Genomic DNA, 19,804 nt, shown 5'->3' with positions numbered 1-19,804 from the left:
CACCTGAGCTCTTGAAATGCGATCACCTGACATGTAAACTGTGAAAAAATGAGCCAGCTTCATCCTTAGCTAGGGATGGGTATCGAAAACCGGTTCTTGTTGAGAACCAGTTCCCACTGTTTCAATTCCTTGGAATTGTTTGCCATTTTTGCAAACGATTCCCTTATCGATTCCAGTCGCCCCGAATGACGTCATCACGTTGCGGAGCGTCATTTACCTGGCAGGAAACACGGAGCCTTAGCGGCTCAAACGCTCAAAAGTTTGGTTATACTTTACGAGAACGGATGACAACAGGGCAACTTGCAATACTTGCAAAGTAGATATTTAATTTAAGGGAGGAAACACTACGAATATGCAAAAGCATTTGCTCACAAAACACGCGATGACCTTAAATGAATGTCGTGTTTTTAATTCTGCTCCGGACTCGTGAATCTCAACCCAGCAGCAGCGGTAACGTTTGCACGTCCTCTCCCGTTAATGCGGCAGGTAAATAATCAACTAACAGTGCATATTATGTTAGCGCGATCTGCCTTATTACAAAACCTGCCATTACTGTGCGTTTAGGTGACCATGATGAGAGAGACAGACAGAGTCTGGCTCAGATGCTGCCAGCTCTCGCTGCAGTCTACCGGTAGCGTCTCCTTTCAGGCAGGATAGATGAATGACACCAAGCAGTGACTAAGTTTGTGGTAAAAGGCTTGCACCCATTTGCCACAGCAGATGATTTTCGGTAAGTGAATGTGTTTAATTGTAGGCAGGGACATTACTGGATATTCTTGTGTAATTGCCACAGAACAATTTATGTTATACTTTGTTATTGCTACAGAAGAATATTTATTTTATTATTTTACATTTACAATTTTTTTTCCTGGGGACCCTGTGACACCCCATTGAAGAGCCGTAGGCTGTGGATCTCTTAAGATCTCACTGTTGGGTTTGTAAGGCCATGTTACTCCTAAATTTCTATCTTGTTCAAAGAGAAGATATAAAACAAAGTTCTAAGCTAATCGACCTTAGTGTTCTCCTTTTTTAAAGAGAATCGATAAGAGAATCGATAAAGAATCGAATCGTTAAACAGAATCGAAAATGGAATCGGAATCGTGAAAATCTTATCAATACCCATCCCTATCCTTAGCTCTAATCAGACCAACAACTGTATAGATACACTTGTTGCTTTCTTATAGCCAGTATGTGTCAGCTTTGATATCACCATGTGCTGTCTTTAATTGTTTTTAGATTTAATTTCTATATTTGAAAGGCAATTATCAGATTCAGAAGAGCTATCTGGTTGACGGAAACTTTTTTTTATGCCTTCCCTAGATTCTGCATGATTATGCATAGCATAATGGCCTTCAATGGAACATTTAACTGCATTTGAAATAATAGTACTTTTCTATTGCATTATGTGTTATCATACACAAATCTAAATTATTTAAATGCCTTAAAGGATGAGGATGATCAGCTAGATCAGAGACTGTTCCTACTGCATTCAGATTTGAGGATAGCACAGTCATGGTTGTCAAACACGTGCTAGAGGTAATTTTCTGAGCCAGGATGTTCTTGTTTGAACAAAATCAGGACCTGTTAAACTTGTTTTTGTGATTTTCTGCAGATTTTTATTTGTGATTTGCATCACAAAACAGCACCACAAAATATCTCATTGTGTCAGCACTGACACAGCGCTGACTCATTTGGCTATCATCCTTGGTGACAACAGTTAGGACGTCACACAGTCCTTGGCAGTAGAATAGCCCAAAGAAGGGTGCAAGTCACTTGTGTCATTACAGGAAGGCTCGGAGATTTCTTCAATGTTCACCAAGTTTTGCACCAAGTTTTTGTTGTAACGTAGGGCGTTTGAGGGAGAGCATTAACAAATGACCTGTTGAGATTTTGTTGTGTCAATGCACCCCTTTATCACACGTTGAAAACATGCTTGTTTTTGGCTGCACTAACAAAATCATCATTATTCATTTTGCACTCTTTGTAAAAATACATTTGACACCGTGAAGCTTCCAGTGAAGCATCATGTGATGCACGTGGTGCTTCAAGCACTGAGACAATGGGACTACTAAGTAGCATTCCAAGTTTGGGAGGCGCTCTGGATAAGGCAACTGCTTTAAAGCTATAGGTAACAAACTTTAAGTCAGGTACACTTGTTGCTTTCTTACAGCCAACATGTTTCAACTGTTTCACCTTGTGTTATCAGTATTGCCGCTTTTTGCTGCTACTTGTAAAAGAAAAAGTCAAAGCTGGTGTTTTTTGTCACATTAATACTCATTTTTGAAGGGAGTCTGGTTAAGGTGTTGCTTCTGTAAGTACCCCACACTCTTATTTAGGAAACACATAATTTAATTGAAGCAATAATTTAGTTTTGAAAATATACTGGAAAAGAAAAGATTACTATATTCATGTAGAGTTGCCAGGAGAAGATGTATTTATCATTAGAATTTGATGGCATAGTTCATTCATTTAGATAAATGTGCAGCGGTAAAAATTACATGGCTGACACAGATTGATCTCTTTTCTCAAATAAAATTCCTTTGCAGAAAACTGATTTGTGCCTTTATTATCTTTAATTTAACAGAATTTGTCGCTGAGTTTTTAATGCACTTTATTATTTTTTTTACCCCTTTGAGCTTTTCTCAAGCCAGTTCATTGAATCAGATTCCCTGTAATGTAATTTAAGAGGAATGGGACTGCTCCAAACAAACTAGGTTGAGTTATGGGCTGGCCCCTCAGGATGCAAATTCATGCACATACAGTATAAACACACTCTTTGTATCTTTCTGGCTTGCACGTCAACAGTTAAACTGCATTTTGTGTCTTGTGATGCCTGGGGCGCTTATGGGTCTGTTTAATTTTAACATAATTATGTTTCCTCGTTAAATCCAAAATGTATCTAATCTGACAGAGATGAATGGAGCCACTTACTTCGCTTACTTTTCACAGTTACTGGTTGAGCCCATCAGAGAGCACTGAGAACATTTAGTGATATTTTTTTCGTGGGTTTACCATTAATTATAGTAATACTTTAAACATATTTAATTGAAGGACAGTCTTATTTACTGTGATTAGAAACGGGCATGCTGAATGAATACGTTCAAGGACCAACATGCAGCATGTAAATCAGTATTTTTTTTCCCTAAGAGCGGATTAAGACATTATGTATGCATCATTCTTCGCTACTTTGTAATTTGTATCTCAACAGCTTAAGTCGCTGATGCAGCTATAGAGCAGAATTTATACCATGAAATCACTCAATCTAAAGATGTTTTTTTTTCTGTAGCAACTGAAAACTTGGTCTTATGCTAACTCGGTTAGAAATATTACAATATGTGAATGTGAGTATTTTATTGAAAAGAACTCTCTTTGATATTTAATGAGACTCGTAAAAGCTTAGACTTAGCAGAGTGCATTTTATAGACTTTGAAGGAGGAATGAATAATTGAAGCAGTACAACAAAATGCAACATCCAACACTGACAGTAAACAGTCCCCTGTCCCTGGATCTGGCAGCAAAGATTGAAGGATTTAAAGATAACCAGACCAGACTAAGCTATTTTTCTAATAACAAATATAATAAAGAAATGTCAGCTGAATTAATTGAGGGGGGAAAAGAAAACTGTTTCAGGACCTCCTGTGTATCAGATGTGGTGATTTTCCTGTTTTGTTATATTACTTTTACTACTAAACTGCCACAATCAGTATCTAACACTGTGTAAACCAGAGCATTCCTCCTAAGTAGGATGACATATTTTATAATATAAAATCTTTGATTTTTGTGATTTGATTGTATAAATATAGAAAAACAGAGACTGAAGCATTTCAACAACTCTTCTGTTCTTTTTCTGGTGTAAACTGAAGAGCATCTGTCAAAATTATAACCTGTATTCAAGAAAAAGATGAATTTGGGATACATTCTTAAGGAGCCATGAACAAAATCAAGGATTTTAAGATGGGCAGACTCTATTTTTCCATTTACTTTAAAAAAAACAACAACCATGTGGTAACAAAGTTGCTTACCATCAGTCGGGTGGCAATTTAAACTTGGAATCTGACCAAGTTGTTCTTGCCTGAACCTAACCAAAAATGTGATCATTTAAATTTTAAAGATGTCAGACTCAGTGGGATACGCTTGTGGGAAAGTGAAACATGAAAGACACTCATCTCTTTGTTTGTGTCTGGATGCGAGTAGAACAGCTTGTTTGTGTGAAGAAGTAAAAATTCATTGAGTTTAGGCTCAGAAACAACAACTCAACTCAAAACCAGTGATATACTGACTGTTTCCTACTGATACGAAAAAAGGGATCGACAACAGAAACTTTTAGGGAAAACGTTTTTAATACTGCACGTTTTGAAGTACCAAGAAACAAAACACAGATCTGTGAAAGAAATTCTCAAATACTTAAACACATCATCAGGCATTTATCCAATGGGGTCATCTAGCAGGTGATGGTTTGAGCTTCTGCAGAAGACAACCTCACCAGGAGGACACAGAAAGCATACTGGCAGCCTGTACTTCAAAACTGTGGGGCACATTTTGACTTTGCCTTGAAAAGAGTCTGTACAGTAAAGCTTAATGAGACTGAGTGGAAGTAGAAAAAGAGCATGCTGCCAAGTTCTGATTGACCAGGTCGCAGTCTGTGTGCAGATAGTCTTTATGCCTGATAGTGGATCTCTTCTCCTAATCAAGAGCTATTCAGAGGATGCCTCTGCTTCAGAGGAGAGAGAACCTGAACATTTTTCCACAGTCAGTTTAAAAGGGAGAGATCATTGATACTGAACATGATTTATCAATATAGCATTTGAGTTATAAACTATTTGGTAATTAGACTGCAATGAAGCAACAGGGCGGAGTCCAATAATGTACAGGACCCCCACCCTCTCAGCATCATTGTCAGTTAAATTAAAGAAAGAAGATTAATGAAAAATATATAAAGTATATAATTTATGTATTCGTTCCACCAATACACAAAACTGTTGCTCTCTTTTCTTTATTTTGTACTTCAAAAAAGGTAGGAATCTATTCAAGTTTAAAGAAAAAGAATTTAAAAAAGGAAACATGAAGCCAGGAAAACAAAGTTCTGTACAAAATTAGTATGTGTCATGCGGTGTAGTAGGACTCAGGCGCAGAGCAGAGTTCAGGAGAAAACAACGTTTATTTACACAATCACCAGGTGCAGATATATACAGTGAGGGGAACGGGGGTCCTAGGTCCGAAAGGGAAGTCCGCGATTGGAGTCACACACATACTAGCTCTTCTTCTTTACAGTGGTTGAAACAACAGGTTAGTCACGGGTCCGGGGAAAACTGTGCACAGGAGAAAATAAGATTACACAGAGATCGCAGCAAGTTTACAAAGCTTAAGGATTCGAGGAAGAGGTTCACTAACGTGTCTAGCATAATCATCCAGCAGTGAGTCCAACCCGTAATCAGAGCCTGACGAGATGCAGGTGTGTGCCAAGGGCGGAAGCCTGCAGTGAGCTCCGCCCTGGCGGGGAGGAGAGAGGAGAATGTACACCAAACACATGTGGCCTTTTGGAGCTGGCCGGGCAGACACGGGGACCATGACAGTATGTGATATAAAATGATAAGAGAAATCAGAGCCATAACTCGATAAAGAACTTGATGTTAACAGCTAGCTCAAAATACCATGTTTAAATGTCTCATATCTTGAAACATTGAGATTTTTGGGGGGTAATTGTTTGGTTTTTGATTGTTGTAATCCTTTATAGATATTCACTTATGTCAGGGGATCTGATTCACTGCTGCCATGGTAACTATAATGAAGAAATTCACATCAGTGTCAAACAGTTCTAGTTTAAGGCTAATTTGGAGAGTTAAGTTCACAATAGACAGGTTTTTTTTCTAATTGTTGTCCTGTGCTACATGTGTAATGTAGAGGTCTAATGACATTGTGTAATTTAAAATTTTCTTTCTTTCCTTGAGTCTTATCTGTTGTGACACTGGTTCAATTGTGCTTCCTCAGCGCTTCTATGTCTTTTTTTGTGTTGGTCACAAGAATCAGACACCTGTGTTTTTACCCTTCACTCATGTCTTTTGTGTTTCAGTGTACCTTGGAGACAGTGCGGGTGCCATGATAGTCCTATATGCCTTTATTTTAATACACATTAATGCACTGACAGTATCTGTGCAGGTGCACAAATGCAGAGTCATGCACAATGAGCAAACATAAAATATTAAATTGACAGTCCTTGACCTCTTAAGCCCCACGCTCCCGGTACCGGGGCTTAAGAGTGAAACTGTAATTTTCCACTGTTTCACTTTAGAAACATAAATCTTTGCACAGATGATGTTTATATGTTGGTTACTGAATTTCTGGAATGAAATGTGAACTGAGGCATATTTTTAAAAGGGTTATATGCTAAAAACAAATTAAAAAATTAGGCGAGGATAAAATCTACTTACTTTTTCTGTGTTCCAGTCTCAGTAATTTTGACACAGTAATATCTGCTTCAATATTTATACCTCTGATGAAATTTCACAAGTGTTAGCTTTATTTTGATACCACAATTGTAAGCACGGAGTTTGTAATTGCAGAGAAATAATCAGTTAGTTTGGGGCATTTCATTTTCGAGCAGGAAGCTCAGAAACCTCTTTGGGGCTTAAGAGGTTTAATATTGCTATGATTTTTTTTAAATCATATATCTTTATTGCATATTTTATGTATCTTCTACACTTCTGAAGAGACCGGGTCTACAATGCAGAGTTACAATGCAATCAAAACCTGAAAATCTGAAACACTGGAAAGGGCTTTCATTTTATACATCTTTCCTCTTCTGAGGAACAACTGTGTATAAAAAGATATTGAAGATGAGTGTTGTATGTACAAAACAATTAAATAGAACAAAATAGCAATCAAAAATACATAATTATTCATTGCTTTTCAATGAGAAGAATAACTCATTGGCTCTGCTGTGTCTCTGATTAATTATTGTGCCCAAACTAACCAATTATGTCATGTGTCAGACTAACACCTTAAACACAACCCAATCAGTAGCACTTTTACAGTGTTGTTTTGGAAAAAAAATAGTAATGTCCAGATCTCGTGACATGTTACCTCATTAGTTCCACAAACTAAAATGTTTACAGTGGCTAATATCATATAAGTGCTAAGCTAATGTAACCCAACTAATGTTTTACTTTGATAGAGTGTCCTGTCATCAAAAATATACAGTTATATTCAAATCATACCAGTCATTTGAAAACCTTCTAATAAAGGGGTCTACGTTAAAGTACATGAGATAAGCATATTGTTTTGGTATTGAATTAGTTAGCCAGAATCATGTAATACTACTGATATTGGTTCCAATTACTACATTTCTGGTATAACATAATATGTTTAATTTCAATTCAGTTCAGTTCAGTTGTGCTTATACAGTAAAATGTCACAACAACAGTCGCATCAAGGCACAGACAGCGAGACAACAAGTAAGCATTTGGTGACAGTGGAAAGGAAAAAACTCCCTATTAACAGGAAGAAATCTACAGGAGAACCAGGCTCTGCTGCAGCTAATTGGGGGTGAGGGGGAGGAAGACAGGACAAAAGGCTTTGTCACTGCTGGTCACTGTGGTGTATCATCCTATGTCATCACTTTACGTTACCCTCATGTTGTGGGAAACACAATAAGTCAAAGCCACTTTGTCTGGCTTTCTGTCCTTTTGAAGATAAATCACAGCAAAAATATCTGGCACAACTTCACCTACTTCCAAGGTGCATGGAGAGGATGAAAGAATACACAATGCAGGAACTCCAGCAACACTTAAGGGAAGATGAACAACTTTATTGACTGACCAACGCGTTTCGGCTTGTGGCCTTCATCAGGGTTTTTGTCCTTTTGCACATGAACCTGCTGTTTGTACTCGAATGTGTATGTATCAGCCCACAAAGTTGAGCTGTAATCAATAACTAGAATTCATTATTGGATCCATTACTGGAACATAATTGCAGTAATTGTTTAATGGGGTGAGGAATAATAATTTAAACTATTTAAATTGCTTCCGGGTTTTGCAGCGATTGTTAAAGAGTTTAAAGCGCTGTGCAACATTCTTGAACAGTTTAAAACATCTCCATCTTTAGCCACATAAAAAAAATGAAGCCAAATAATACACGTAAGCTGTTGGATTCACATGACTTATACTCCTCCAGTTTGTTATACCCTGTTCAAAAGAGTAAAGACAAAGATCGCTAATATTACTATGTCTTCATCGCGTGAATGATTAGACAGGGAAGTGTAACGTGCAAAGGAAATTAATACTAGAGAAAACCCACACAACAGACCATATGCCCAGAGAGATATGTGAGCAAAAGAATGCACCAGCTTGTGTAACTGAATAAGAGCCAAGACACGTTATTGGACTGTTGCTTCACTCCCATTCTGGCTTCACTCCCAAAAAACAACACTGTGACCCAAAAACCCAAACACTAAATCAAGACAGCTTTGATAAGAAGTCACTCTTCGTACACCTGGCAATGAAACTAATGTAATGAGGAAAATATATGATAAATATGTAGTAGCTTGCCAACCTCTGTGCAAAAGTAAGAAAATATGTTTCTAACGGTAACTTCTGAGTTATGTGCTGGATTATTTTCTGGCTGTCTGCAGAGACTTCAGAGCCAAGAAGTGGTTCATCACAAAACCCTCATAAAATCACAAACTGTCATTTTTGCAGTTTATTTTTTGCAATAAGGTCAGCTCTTCAGTTCTATATCTAGTACTTTATACTTTTGGATGTAGGGGAGCGTGTGGGTCCTTCTTTGACATAGAAATCTACTAAACGAGACATAAGATACGGAGCAACTGTATTGAGCAATTGGGAGCAGATTTATTTGACAATTCAACCAGGTCACTTTGGCTGTTTCATTTCCACTTTATTATTTTTATGTTTTTATTATTTCATTCTTCCATTTTATTATACAAGCAGTCCTAGTGTGGAAGACATGTGCATTGTATTGTAAAGAATAATTTTATGAAGCCCAGAGAGCATAGTTCTGGCATGCTCCACTGGACACTAAGAATGGTATGTACTGGCCAAGCCTTTCCCCCATGTGCTCTCTCCCTCTCTCTGTCTTTTCCTTCACACAACTTTTATGATGCTCATCTGGACACTGCGTTATGCGTCATCCCCTAGTTGGACACCTGCCCTGTGGCGCAGTATTGCCATGATTTGATGACATAAGACAGAAATGCTACCTTATTGTGAATGTAGCAATCAGCTAAAAGCTGCTCAGCCCATCTGCCATTGGCTCAGTGGTACCCAGATTTCTTTCCAACCCAAAGTTGAAGTCCTGATATTTCACATGAATCCCAAAACAGGACTATTTTAATATATGAATAATGGAAAAAGAAAGTTGACTGTCTAGTTTTCTTAAGCCAATACTGAAAATTGTAAACACACGGTGTGAAAGTAGCTGATGAATCTGGATAGCAAAGAACTGTAAGCCTCACAATTACATAATAATAATAATAATAATAATAATACATTTTATTTGAAAGCGCCTTTCAAAACACTCAAGGTCACTGTACACAGTAGAATAAAAGCAAGCAGTTTACAGAATCATAAAAGCATAAGACATAAACAAATAAAATAGCAGAGTGGAGAGGTTATGTGGGATAAGCTATTTTGTACAAGTAGATTTTGAGTTTGGACTTAAAGAGGGAGAAGGAAGAGATATTTCTTAAATTAGGAGGTAGGGAATTCCAGAGTCGTGGGACGGAGAGTGAAAGGGAGGAAGAAGATCTGAGACAACGAGATGGGGCGGTGATCTTATGGGGCGAAGAGAGATGATGAATAGCCTTAAATGTGTACAAGAGTATTTTTGAAAATTGATGCGATATTTGACCGGGAGCCAATGAAGCTGCTGCAAGGCAGGAGTGATGTGGTGGACAGAAGGGGTCCTGGTGATGATACGGGCAGCAGAGTTCTGGACGCGTTGGAGCTTGTGGATGGATTTTGGAGTAAGACCAAAAAGAAGTGAATTACAATAATCAATCCAGGAAGTAACAAGGCTATGGACAAGAATGGCAGTGGGGTGAGAAAAGGACGGAGATGATTAATGTTGCGCAATTGAAAATATGCAGACCGAGTAACATTATTAATGTGTGAATTGAAAGATAAAGTACTGTCGAGGATGACACCCAAACTTTTCACAGAGGAAGAAATGAAGACCGGTGAGTTATCGATAGTAATAGAGAAACTCTTGGTTCTGGATAATGTTGATTTAGTGCCTACCAAGAGGAGCTCGGATTTATTACTATTGAGTTTGAGAAGACCAGTTTTTTTTCAATATTGGGGTGATGCCGGCAATTTTGAGGGAAGCAGGAACAGTTCCAGTGGTAAGTGAAGAGCAGATGATAGCAGATATGACGGGAAGCAAAGAAGGTAGACATGCCTTAACCAAAACTGTAGGAATGGGGTCTAGCTGACAAGTAGAAGGTTTTGACTTACAGATGAAATCTGAAATATCAGTAACCGAGGGGCGCTGGAAAGCAAAAAAAAAAGTGTGATGAGAGATGAATTACACAGGAAGAGCTAAATGGAACCTCGGAAACCAGTTCTTGGTGTATTTTGTGAATTTTCTCAATGAAAAATAATATTAAAGAATCACAAAAGGAGGACGAGTAAAGATGAGCAGGTTAAGAATCTGGTGGCCTGAAAGAAGAGTTGAACAGTGAAAACAGTATCTTGCTTGAGTCATCTTTTGAACAGATAATGGTGGAGTAGTAAGCAGATTTTGTTTGATTAATACACTCCTTATAATACATAATATGATTATTAAACATTTCCTTGTGGATATTCAGACCAGTTTTCTTATAAAGGCGTTCAAGTCGTCGTCCTTTTGCTTTCAGGAGCCTGAGTTCAGCTGTAAACCAGGGTGCTGACTGAGAGAATGATACAGATTTGGTTTTGAGTGGGGCAACAGTTTAGAATACTATTGAGACTAGAGTTATAATAGGAAACTAAGTCCTCTTGGGTAAGCAGGTTATGAAAATGCAAATGACTAACTACTTTTAATAGTATGCCAACTATATGTCTGAGGTCCATGCAAAAGATACAAGCCTGTGCCTGTTGGTCACCTCTGTGTTTCCTGCTGCGAAGATTTTCCACATAAGCCAAATCAGACAGAAAACAAGATGGGCAAGAATTCTCCCCCGAGGAGGCAGAAGGAACGATAAGGCAGGGAACAGAGGGAGATTTTCTGAAAACTTGTCCACAGGCATTTGTCTCCTTGCATCTGACAAGCCATTTTGCCTCTAAGTGGTTCAAGGATCATAAAGTAGAAGGATGGAGGAAGCAAAAGGTGAACATATGAGAGAAGGTGAGAGATGAAAAGAAATATGGCACTTGTTCTGTTTGTGAAGCGTAACATCTGCTGAAGGAGCAGATTCTGGATCACTTCCATCACACACTTCAGGTACTCATAAAATACAGGCTCACTCCCTTACATGCACACACACAAAACACACTCAAACACAATCTTATGCCAAGTGCACCTAATCTGATGAAGATAACAGTGATCCCCTCAAGACCATAATTCAAGCTCTTCTATGTGACTTCACCTTCTCTGTATAAGAGTCGAATGGACAGCATGCAGACACTGGAATCGTATTAGCTCAGGTTTTGAGATGCCAACCCAACACATTAGATAAAAGTCTCGTTTTGGCTTAAAATTGATTGAAAACTTAAGATTAGTACTTATTTCCATAAACACCCTTTTAAATAAGTTAATCTGCACAGTGGTTTTCACTCGGACTATTTATTTGCCAGAAAATACTTCCAAATGTTCATAGTGAGGTCTGTGAGAGGAGCAGGAACGTTTTGTATGGAAAAACACTGTTATTGCACAACGTTTTGTGCAGCTCAAACCCAAATCCCAATCACTTCCAATATACTGAGGTGCAGACAGAAGTGCTCCAAATATTATAAAAACATAAACAGATCCTACTATAAGTCTAACTACTATAAGGCTAGATGTAGAATTACTGTATGCATAATGGTCTAAATTTATTTCAAAGGTTTTTATAGCACAGAAAATGGTGCTGTAGCTCTTTGATTGCAGGTTAAATTAAATTCTAATGAAGAACTTAACATTTGAAAAACACTGAAAAGAAATGACCACTATTAATTTAAAAAGCCAACTTCTTTAACTCAAGTGATAACCTTTTATGCATCTAGTTTATTAATCTTATGTAGGCTCACGTATTTAAATGCAAGCAGCTTAGCAAACCAAAACCACTCCAGTGCCTCCTTTTCATGCTGTGTCTGAATGAATCAGCGTCATATGCGGTGTCACCGGCGCCTGTTCAGTGCAGGATTCTTATTCTGCCTGCCACAGGCTTTGCAAATGCGCATGGAAAAGCGGGGAGAGCCCAGAACAGAGTCATACCTTCAAAGATAAATCAGTGCAGACAGAAGAAATCTTTTTTTAATAGTTTCATCCTGACTGCAATGTTTTTTTGCATTCTTGGGAGGTACTGATAGAAAGCATTAAAAACACCAAGCAAACACAAAACAAACTAAAATGAGAACTACTTAAAGTCCTGCAAAGAATGTTATTGGAGTTAAAGACCATTTGGCTGTCAGTCACCATATGGGGCTGGAGGGTTCACCAAGGCAGAAACAACATAATTACAGCTCTGCGTTACAGCCACTGCACTCCTGTCTCTGCTACCACCTACATACTCTCCATACTAATTGCCTGCTCCTCCTCACATAGGGAATGATTATTGATTTAAACAATATAATTGGTTGGCACTCACAGCAGATAATGCACTTATCCATAGAAACTATGGCCTGAATACAAATGTACAGTTTGAATTAATGGTGATGGGGAACCATGTGTTTAACAGCTAATTTTCATTTCTTTCCCTCACTTTCTCATCCTGCAGTTTCTGTATGTTTTTGTTGTCGTTGTTGTTTTTGTTTGTCTGTTGTGCGTTTTACACATTGTGCAGTTAAATAGAGATGTGTGGGAGGAAGAGAGTGACAGGCACGGCCTTAGCCTGTATCTGGTACACTGATACTGACAGAAGAGGAAAATGAAAGATGACATTTTTTAATGGAAGAATCAGATTGACCATTTGACTTTCTTCATTCATTTTATAGTTAACAGTTTAAACAAAATTATAAAGAATTGCTGCAAGGCATAAGTCCATACGAAGTACGTGGGAGGTTCCTGTAGTCAACTGTCAATAATTTCTGTTATGAGCTAACAACACAGTCATTAGAGAGATGTTACACTTACACCTCTTTCTTCCCTAGAAAGCAGAGGCAGAGAGTGTGTAAGAGCGATAAAGACAAATGCATAATGCAGGTGAAGGCTGACACTCAGTTTCTTCAAGTATATAACCCTAGGGAGTAACAGTAGTACTCACCATACACATGCACATTCACATTGTTTGTGGTCTGTCATTTGTTTTGATTTACATGCGCATTCATATGAAAAGGATATTTTTCAGGAATAATTTAATGGGAAATGTTGAGTCATACAGGCTTTTGTAATACAGATTAGAAGCTGGGCAAATATCTTTTTCACTTTCCATCTCTGGCTTTTTCTCTCTGCTTAATAACACACACAGACTCCTGTATTCATCATATCATCATTGGACAAGAGCGCTGAGCCCTTTCCATTTAACTACCGTGTAAAATGGGCCCAAGCTGGATACTTAAAAGAATGCAAGCATTGGTTCACATACAATAGAAGTACATAGAAAGTTTTTTGTTTTGTTTTTTCGAGTAAATGTATCATATAAATAAAAGGAAATCAAGTAAAAGCAGCATTAGACAGCATTACACAGTGTGGTGCTCACTGCTTTAAATACATCCTGTAGCCTGTGGATACCAACATTAAATTTAACTGCCACTAAATATTCTATCTACACCCAGTGAAAGGCAGGTAAAGTGTTTGCAGGGTTGGAAATTAGGGTATACCTACAGTGCTGCCGGAAACTATGTTTTATAAATGCTGAAATACATTCAAATATCAGCAGTCCACAGCATGTTAATGTGTTTGTGTAGGCGTATGCATGTGCAAGTGTTTTATGCACATGTGTTTTATGTATGTGTAATGTAAAATCTCCCTGTGTGGTCGACAAGGCTATCAGTTTGAAGCAGTCTTGTAATTTGCATTGTCCTCGCCTCACTGCTAATATCTAAAAAGAGATACACAGATGCAAGTAGCCCAGTGGGGTTTGCATGCACAGACATACGCTTATATGCACACTTGACACACACCAACTTAAGCAGGGAAAACAGAATAGAGCGATTGCCAGCAAATACTGGGCACAATATCCTCCATTCAGCCAAGAATCTGAAAATAAGCTTCTCCTACAATTAAGAGTGATCCAAACAGACCACTCGTTGTGGCTCTCAGAGGTCTGTAGAGCATAAACATTCTGTGTGAGCAAGAAAAGTCTAAAAAAATCATTTGCTGTAAAGGTAAAACAATGTTTGCAATTTGTGCTGAGTACTTTAAAAATTGAATCTAACTGTGCATATGAACGACTCATTGTGCATTTGCAACAGAAGGTTTAGTTACTGCTTTGTGCCCAAGGTTCCCAAAAGTGTCATAAAACTGCATTTCAGATTTAATACTATGTGATTAGAGAACTGGAAACATTAACAAAATTTTCTAGTTTCACTCAGTAGTGGAAAACAAGTGAACATTAAATCGATAAATCCAGTAATGTTGTAGCTTGTGTCAATATTTTCTTATTTTGAAACCCATCTTTAGTAATAATCCCACCAAACTTTAAAAAATAAAACAAGAACTTAAAAACACTGTTATTGATATTAGATCTCTATGGAGTATTTAAGGAACATGTTTAAATTAGGTGAATTCAAATGAGTCGCATGATAATTCCAAGTGAAATGCAAACTTATGCAATTGTGTCGTTCAAGGTAATGTACACTTTTTGGACAACAGCTGTGTTGTGAAGCACATGGAAGGAAGATATATCAGGCTTTGAACACAGGATCCAATTATTGCTGGTTCTTAACACTTTGTTTCACTTGTTTTATATACTCTTGGCTCTTTACCGAGTTTGTTAGAGTAAATATCCACAGTATGGTCATCTCAGGCACTTGGCTGCTGTTCCATTTTTTTTCTTTCAACCCAGAGAGGCCTCCTCTAACAAGGAAGTTAAAACCCTGATCCTTCATGTTGTGAGGTGACAGTGCAAATCAGTGGCTCACTCATATTTTTAATATTCATAGATTCATTCCGATATTTCACCGTAAGCAGTAGTATAGTCTAATCTCTCAGATTGTGTCCTGTATAAGAGCTTATGAACTGTCTGCCCTTCTTCTGTCTGTCTGCTTGACTTTGTTGCTCAGTCAATAAAAACTGCATGTGGTTCTAAGGAAAAATATTGTTCCAGCGCCAGAAGATAAAAGATCTGTTGCAGCAACAAAGCACAGCAGTATTTTGCTGTATTGTTGTTTTTTCCTCAGCTCTTAGCTCTTAAAATGAAGGTGATAATCTTTGTGCGCTGATAATGAAAGGCTATTTATGCCGAGTTTAGTTCACTTTAGATCACTGTCACAGCATTTTAGCGCCATGGGGTAACCACACACAGAAACACACACCCACAGCCCGACGAAGCACTTCAGCAGAAGCAAAGAGACTGGAATAGAATGGAATTTGAAACGTTTTAGCTAAAAATGTTTCCATGCTCAAGGTGTTTTTTGCAGAAACGTTTCAGATTTCGTTTTGTTCTCCAACTGCGTTGGTGAAGCTCGTCAACTGATGCCACAGGAAAGCCACTGCTCGTCGAATTTAAGACATAGACAAAGGATAGGTTTCATTCAGAAGTATATATAGTTGTAGTGTGGAATTCTAGATGTGAGGGTTGGCATGAACAAATACACAAACGTACCAGGAGTGTGAATCAGAATCAGATTCAGAAAACTGCTTTATTAATAACAAATCTTCTTCTTCTTCCTCTTATTATTAATATTATTATTGTGCTAACAAAGTGATAGTCAGCAACTCATTAGCCCATCTTACTGATTGTGTTACAGATTTTATATCCTAATATTGAGGTCAATAAAGCACATTAATGGCAAAGGATGTGTAAAAAATAAAATAAAACAAAGACTTTTAGGTGTTTGTTTTTAACCAGGTATCTCGCAGGTGCATATAAATTATTTATGTTGTGATTGTGACGGAGAAGCGCGTCACTGATTATTGCCTGTTTTTTCTGTTACCTGTTTCACAGTCCCTTCGTTATTTCAAGTTATCTACACAAACACACGCCTATAACAAGCTTCTCCGTGTTGTTTGCAGGCCAAGTGGTGAAACAGGGCTGAGACTGCCTCATGAGTTGGGCCTCTTCTGTGTTTTGGTCCCCACCCCCATCCTCCCAGCATCAGTGGGATGTCCCAGGTGTGTCTCCTCTTGGCCTTGCTCATGCTCTGCAGCTGCAAAAAGGTATGACTCCCAGCATTATTCACTTTCACATGCCAATTTTCAAATATGTTTCCTTTTTCTTGATTCACACCGTCTACTTCTGAGAGTCATCAAAAGAAATTTCCTCTCTCCCTTCAGGTCTCCTCTGCTAACTCTCTTGAGCTTGTGAAGGAGCAGTGGAGCAGCTACAAGAACCAGTGCCTTGACCACCTCGGTGCCACGCCCCCTTCAACAGGTGATTTGTTTTCCTCCCAGCACGCAAGTCCATAAAATGCATCTGCACCAGCACAGACTAAAGATTTGCTTTCCCTTGTAGGGCTGGTGTGTAACAGAACCTTTGATTTGTATGCGTGCTGGCCCGATGGACTTCCAGGAACCACTGTAAATGTCTCCTGCCCATGGTTCCTGCCATGGTACCATAAAGGTCAGTGTGAATATATGTGTGAGGTAGACAAAAAATAACAAAAGAGCAACTGCTGCGTCACAATGTACTGTTGCTACAGTTTGCAAATGTACGATTTAAATCTAGTCTTATCACTCTTATCTGTAGCATTTCATTATATGCCATAATTTTAACCTGTTTTTTTTTCTCATTTACATGGATAAAATGCTTATACCTAACTCACTGCACAGTTTGACTGCTAATTGAAAGGTTTACTTAACAAGGATATAAGGTGATAATATGTAATTATTGTGTTTGATAGCTTGCTCACCAAAACAAAGACATCCATGTGCTCACTGTGTTGCTTTTTTTAACTATTAATGTGAATAAGTACAAACAGTGAAACAGTGGGAAAAAAAGGGAGTTAATAAAAGCTTATGACCACAGCAGCCTGACGCTGCATCTGTGTGTCAGGGTTTAGTGCTGCATTTTCTATTATATTTCTAGGTTTTCAAGGTTTTTAATAATTAAGCGGTCAATCTGCGTTACATGTGTGAATGACCCACTGTAAGAAAACATGTTTCAAAAATTACTCATGCATTTCAGGGTAACACGACCAGTTTTCTAACAAAACATATAATGTATACAAACACTTGACAGATTGGTTTCTGGTCTTCATGTACAGCAGGTAATCGGTTGGCAGAATGATGTACTGAATACAATGTACTGAGGTGCACTGAGGTTTCAGGGAGTGCTTAAATGAGTGTGAAGGCCAAATATTACTCAGCCCTGACTTTACTCTCAACCTATGAGTGGTGTAAAGACTTCACACTGTGTCACCGGTGGCAGCACACCTGTCCTGTGGAGCTTTCTCAGTCATTTACCTGTGGTGTGCGGGCTTTTGCTTCAAACACTTAACAGTTTTGGTTCATAGCATGAAAAGCCTGGATTTTGACTGCAGCTGTCTGTCTACTATCTTTGTTTCCATGCACAGGCTTCCTCCAGGTTGTTTTGGGCCTCTGAATAGGTGTGAAGGGAGGTTTATCTTTGCTATCTCCGGAGGACTCGTAGCCTTGCAGGGGTGTGTGTAAACATCTGATGTGCAGCACTACTTTAGACCCAACCTGTGTTTCACTAACTTTTGTTTGAAAATATATTATTCTGCTGCAAGAAAGCTACAAAGTGAGAGTATGTTAAAAATGTGAAAATTCATCTTTTCGACTTGTTGAAAAGACTCATAGAAAATGATGTCTGTTTATGTTTAGATTTGGTTAAAAACTGCACATTTTCCTTCTCTGCCAAGTCCTAAAATAAGCAGTGGATTCAAACCTGGAAGCTTCATGCTATGACGAAGCAATGCAAACCACTACACCACTATCCCACCACAATGCTTAATGAATTCCTTCTAATTTTTAAGAGGGCCGTACATATATGTTCAGGGAATACTCTGAGATAAAACCCCATGGAAAACATAATTTGCATATCTGAAAGGTAATAACATGCTTTTCAATACATTTTTTAAATACTAGTCAGTGTATCTGAAGTGGAGGTTGTGTGGCTGTGTGAGCACAGTCCCCCCAAAAAATGACCTCTGCCCTATACCTTGAGGTCAAGGTTACTGAGCTTTGAACACAGCCGAGATTGTTAGTAGCTGCACCTATGTAATGAATTGGTCCTTCTTGATTTATCACATTCACAAACTCCCCATCCGCTTGCCCAGCAGGGTGATGACAATACCCCATCAGCTTTTTACAGCTGAGTGGTAAAAAGTGTCAATCAAATATCATAATAAATAAAAAAGAAAGACACAGTCATCTGCATTTCTGAAATAATGGCTATGTTTATCGTAGCTATCAGTTAAACCTTGGGATGAAATTGATCTTTTTACCCTCAGCTGGAAAAGCTTCATGGGGTAACGTAGGATTTTGAAATTGATACCATAAGCGAATCTGCTAAGAGTTGCCTCACAATATAAAATAGTCAGTGTTGTGAATTGGTAAAACTCTAAAATTAAAGTAAAACTGAAATAAAGCTTTAATTTAATTTAATGGGGCGAACGTGGCTCAAGATTTGGGAGTTCGCCTTGTAATCGGAAGGTTGCTGGTTCGAGCCCCGGCTTGGACAGTCTCGGTCATTGTGTCCTTGGGCAAGACACTTCACCTGTTGCCTACTGGTGGTGGTCAGAGGGCCCGGTGGCGCCAGTGTCCGGCAGCCTCGCCTCTGTCAGTGCGCCCCAGGGTGGCTGTGGCTACAATGTAGCTTGCCATCACCTGTGTGTGGATGACTGAATGTGTAAAGTGCTTTGGGGTCCTTAGGAACTAGTAAAGCGCTATACAAATGCAGGCCATTTACCATTTAAATCCAAAAGTGTCACTGTGTTTAGGCGACAGCACTATTTGCATAGTTTACATATGCCACTCTAAAATAAAATCTTACAATCGTTGTTTCTTTGTGTGTATAGTTCAGGATGGTCTGGTTTACAGATTCTGCAGTGAAGATGGCAAATGGGCACAGAAGAATACCAGTGAATGTGAGGACGACCCTGGTGAGGTGTGTGTACACAGTGCAGTACTTTGTTTTTGTGTGTGGCTTTCTTGTTAATTAGTGGCCATTTTTGAAGCTGCCTGCAGTGGCAGATTGTTACACGGTACTGGTACTTAAAACATTAACTCATTATGATCTGAACTTACTGCCGCATGTGAAAATCCTCCATCTGTTCAGTAAATTATTAGGATCTTTTTGTATTGTTTAAATAAAGCTGAATATAAATTGTGTGTTTGTATCTATGTTTGAATGTAGTCCATGTCTGTAAATGGCTTTATCTCTTTCAGCAGCAGTATGGCCGCATCCTCACTCAGTTGCGGATCATGTACACAGTGGGTTACTCTCTCTCACTGGGGGCTTTGCTGCTGGCACTGGGAATTCTCATCTTCTTCAGGTACATCATGTAAAGAGGACGTGTTAAGGGGGTTAAGGAGCAGACCTGGTTTG

The 19,804-nt window shown here is 38.5% G+C and overlaps 1 protein-coding gene across 2 annotated transcripts in view; it reads left to right on the top strand.

The window, feature by feature from the left end:
* gcgrb (glucagon receptor b) overlaps positions 1 to 19,804 on the top strand; it is a 58,223-nt gene that overhangs the window by 27,836 nt on the left and 10,583 nt on the right. The window contains exons 2-6 of one of the 2 annotated variants that reach the window (XM_004539078.5): positions 16,309 to 16,452; positions 16,570 to 16,666; positions 16,748 to 16,855; positions 19,275 to 19,363; positions 19,648 to 19,751. In XM_004539078.5, the coding sequence (XP_004539135.1) occupies positions 16,399 to 16,452; positions 16,570 to 16,666; positions 16,748 to 16,855; positions 19,275 to 19,363; positions 19,648 to 19,751 (452 nt within the window). In that variant the 5' untranslated portion in view covers positions 16,309 to 16,398. Of the gene's footprint in view, positions 1 to 16,308; positions 16,453 to 16,569; positions 16,667 to 16,747; positions 16,856 to 19,274; positions 19,364 to 19,644; positions 19,752 to 19,804 lie in introns of both variants that reach the window. The other variant, XM_076885105.1, reaches the window with a different exon arrangement.

This window comes from Maylandia zebra, linkage group LG6, assembly GCF_041146795.1.
Source record: "Maylandia zebra isolate NMK-2024a linkage group LG6, Mzebra_GT3a, whole genome shotgun sequence".
Taxonomy (NCBI): Eukaryota; Metazoa; Chordata; class Actinopteri; order Cichliformes; family Cichlidae; genus Maylandia; species Maylandia zebra.
The sequence above is the reverse complement of the archived record's forward strand: the minus strand, read 5'-3'. Positions and strand labels throughout refer to the sequence as shown.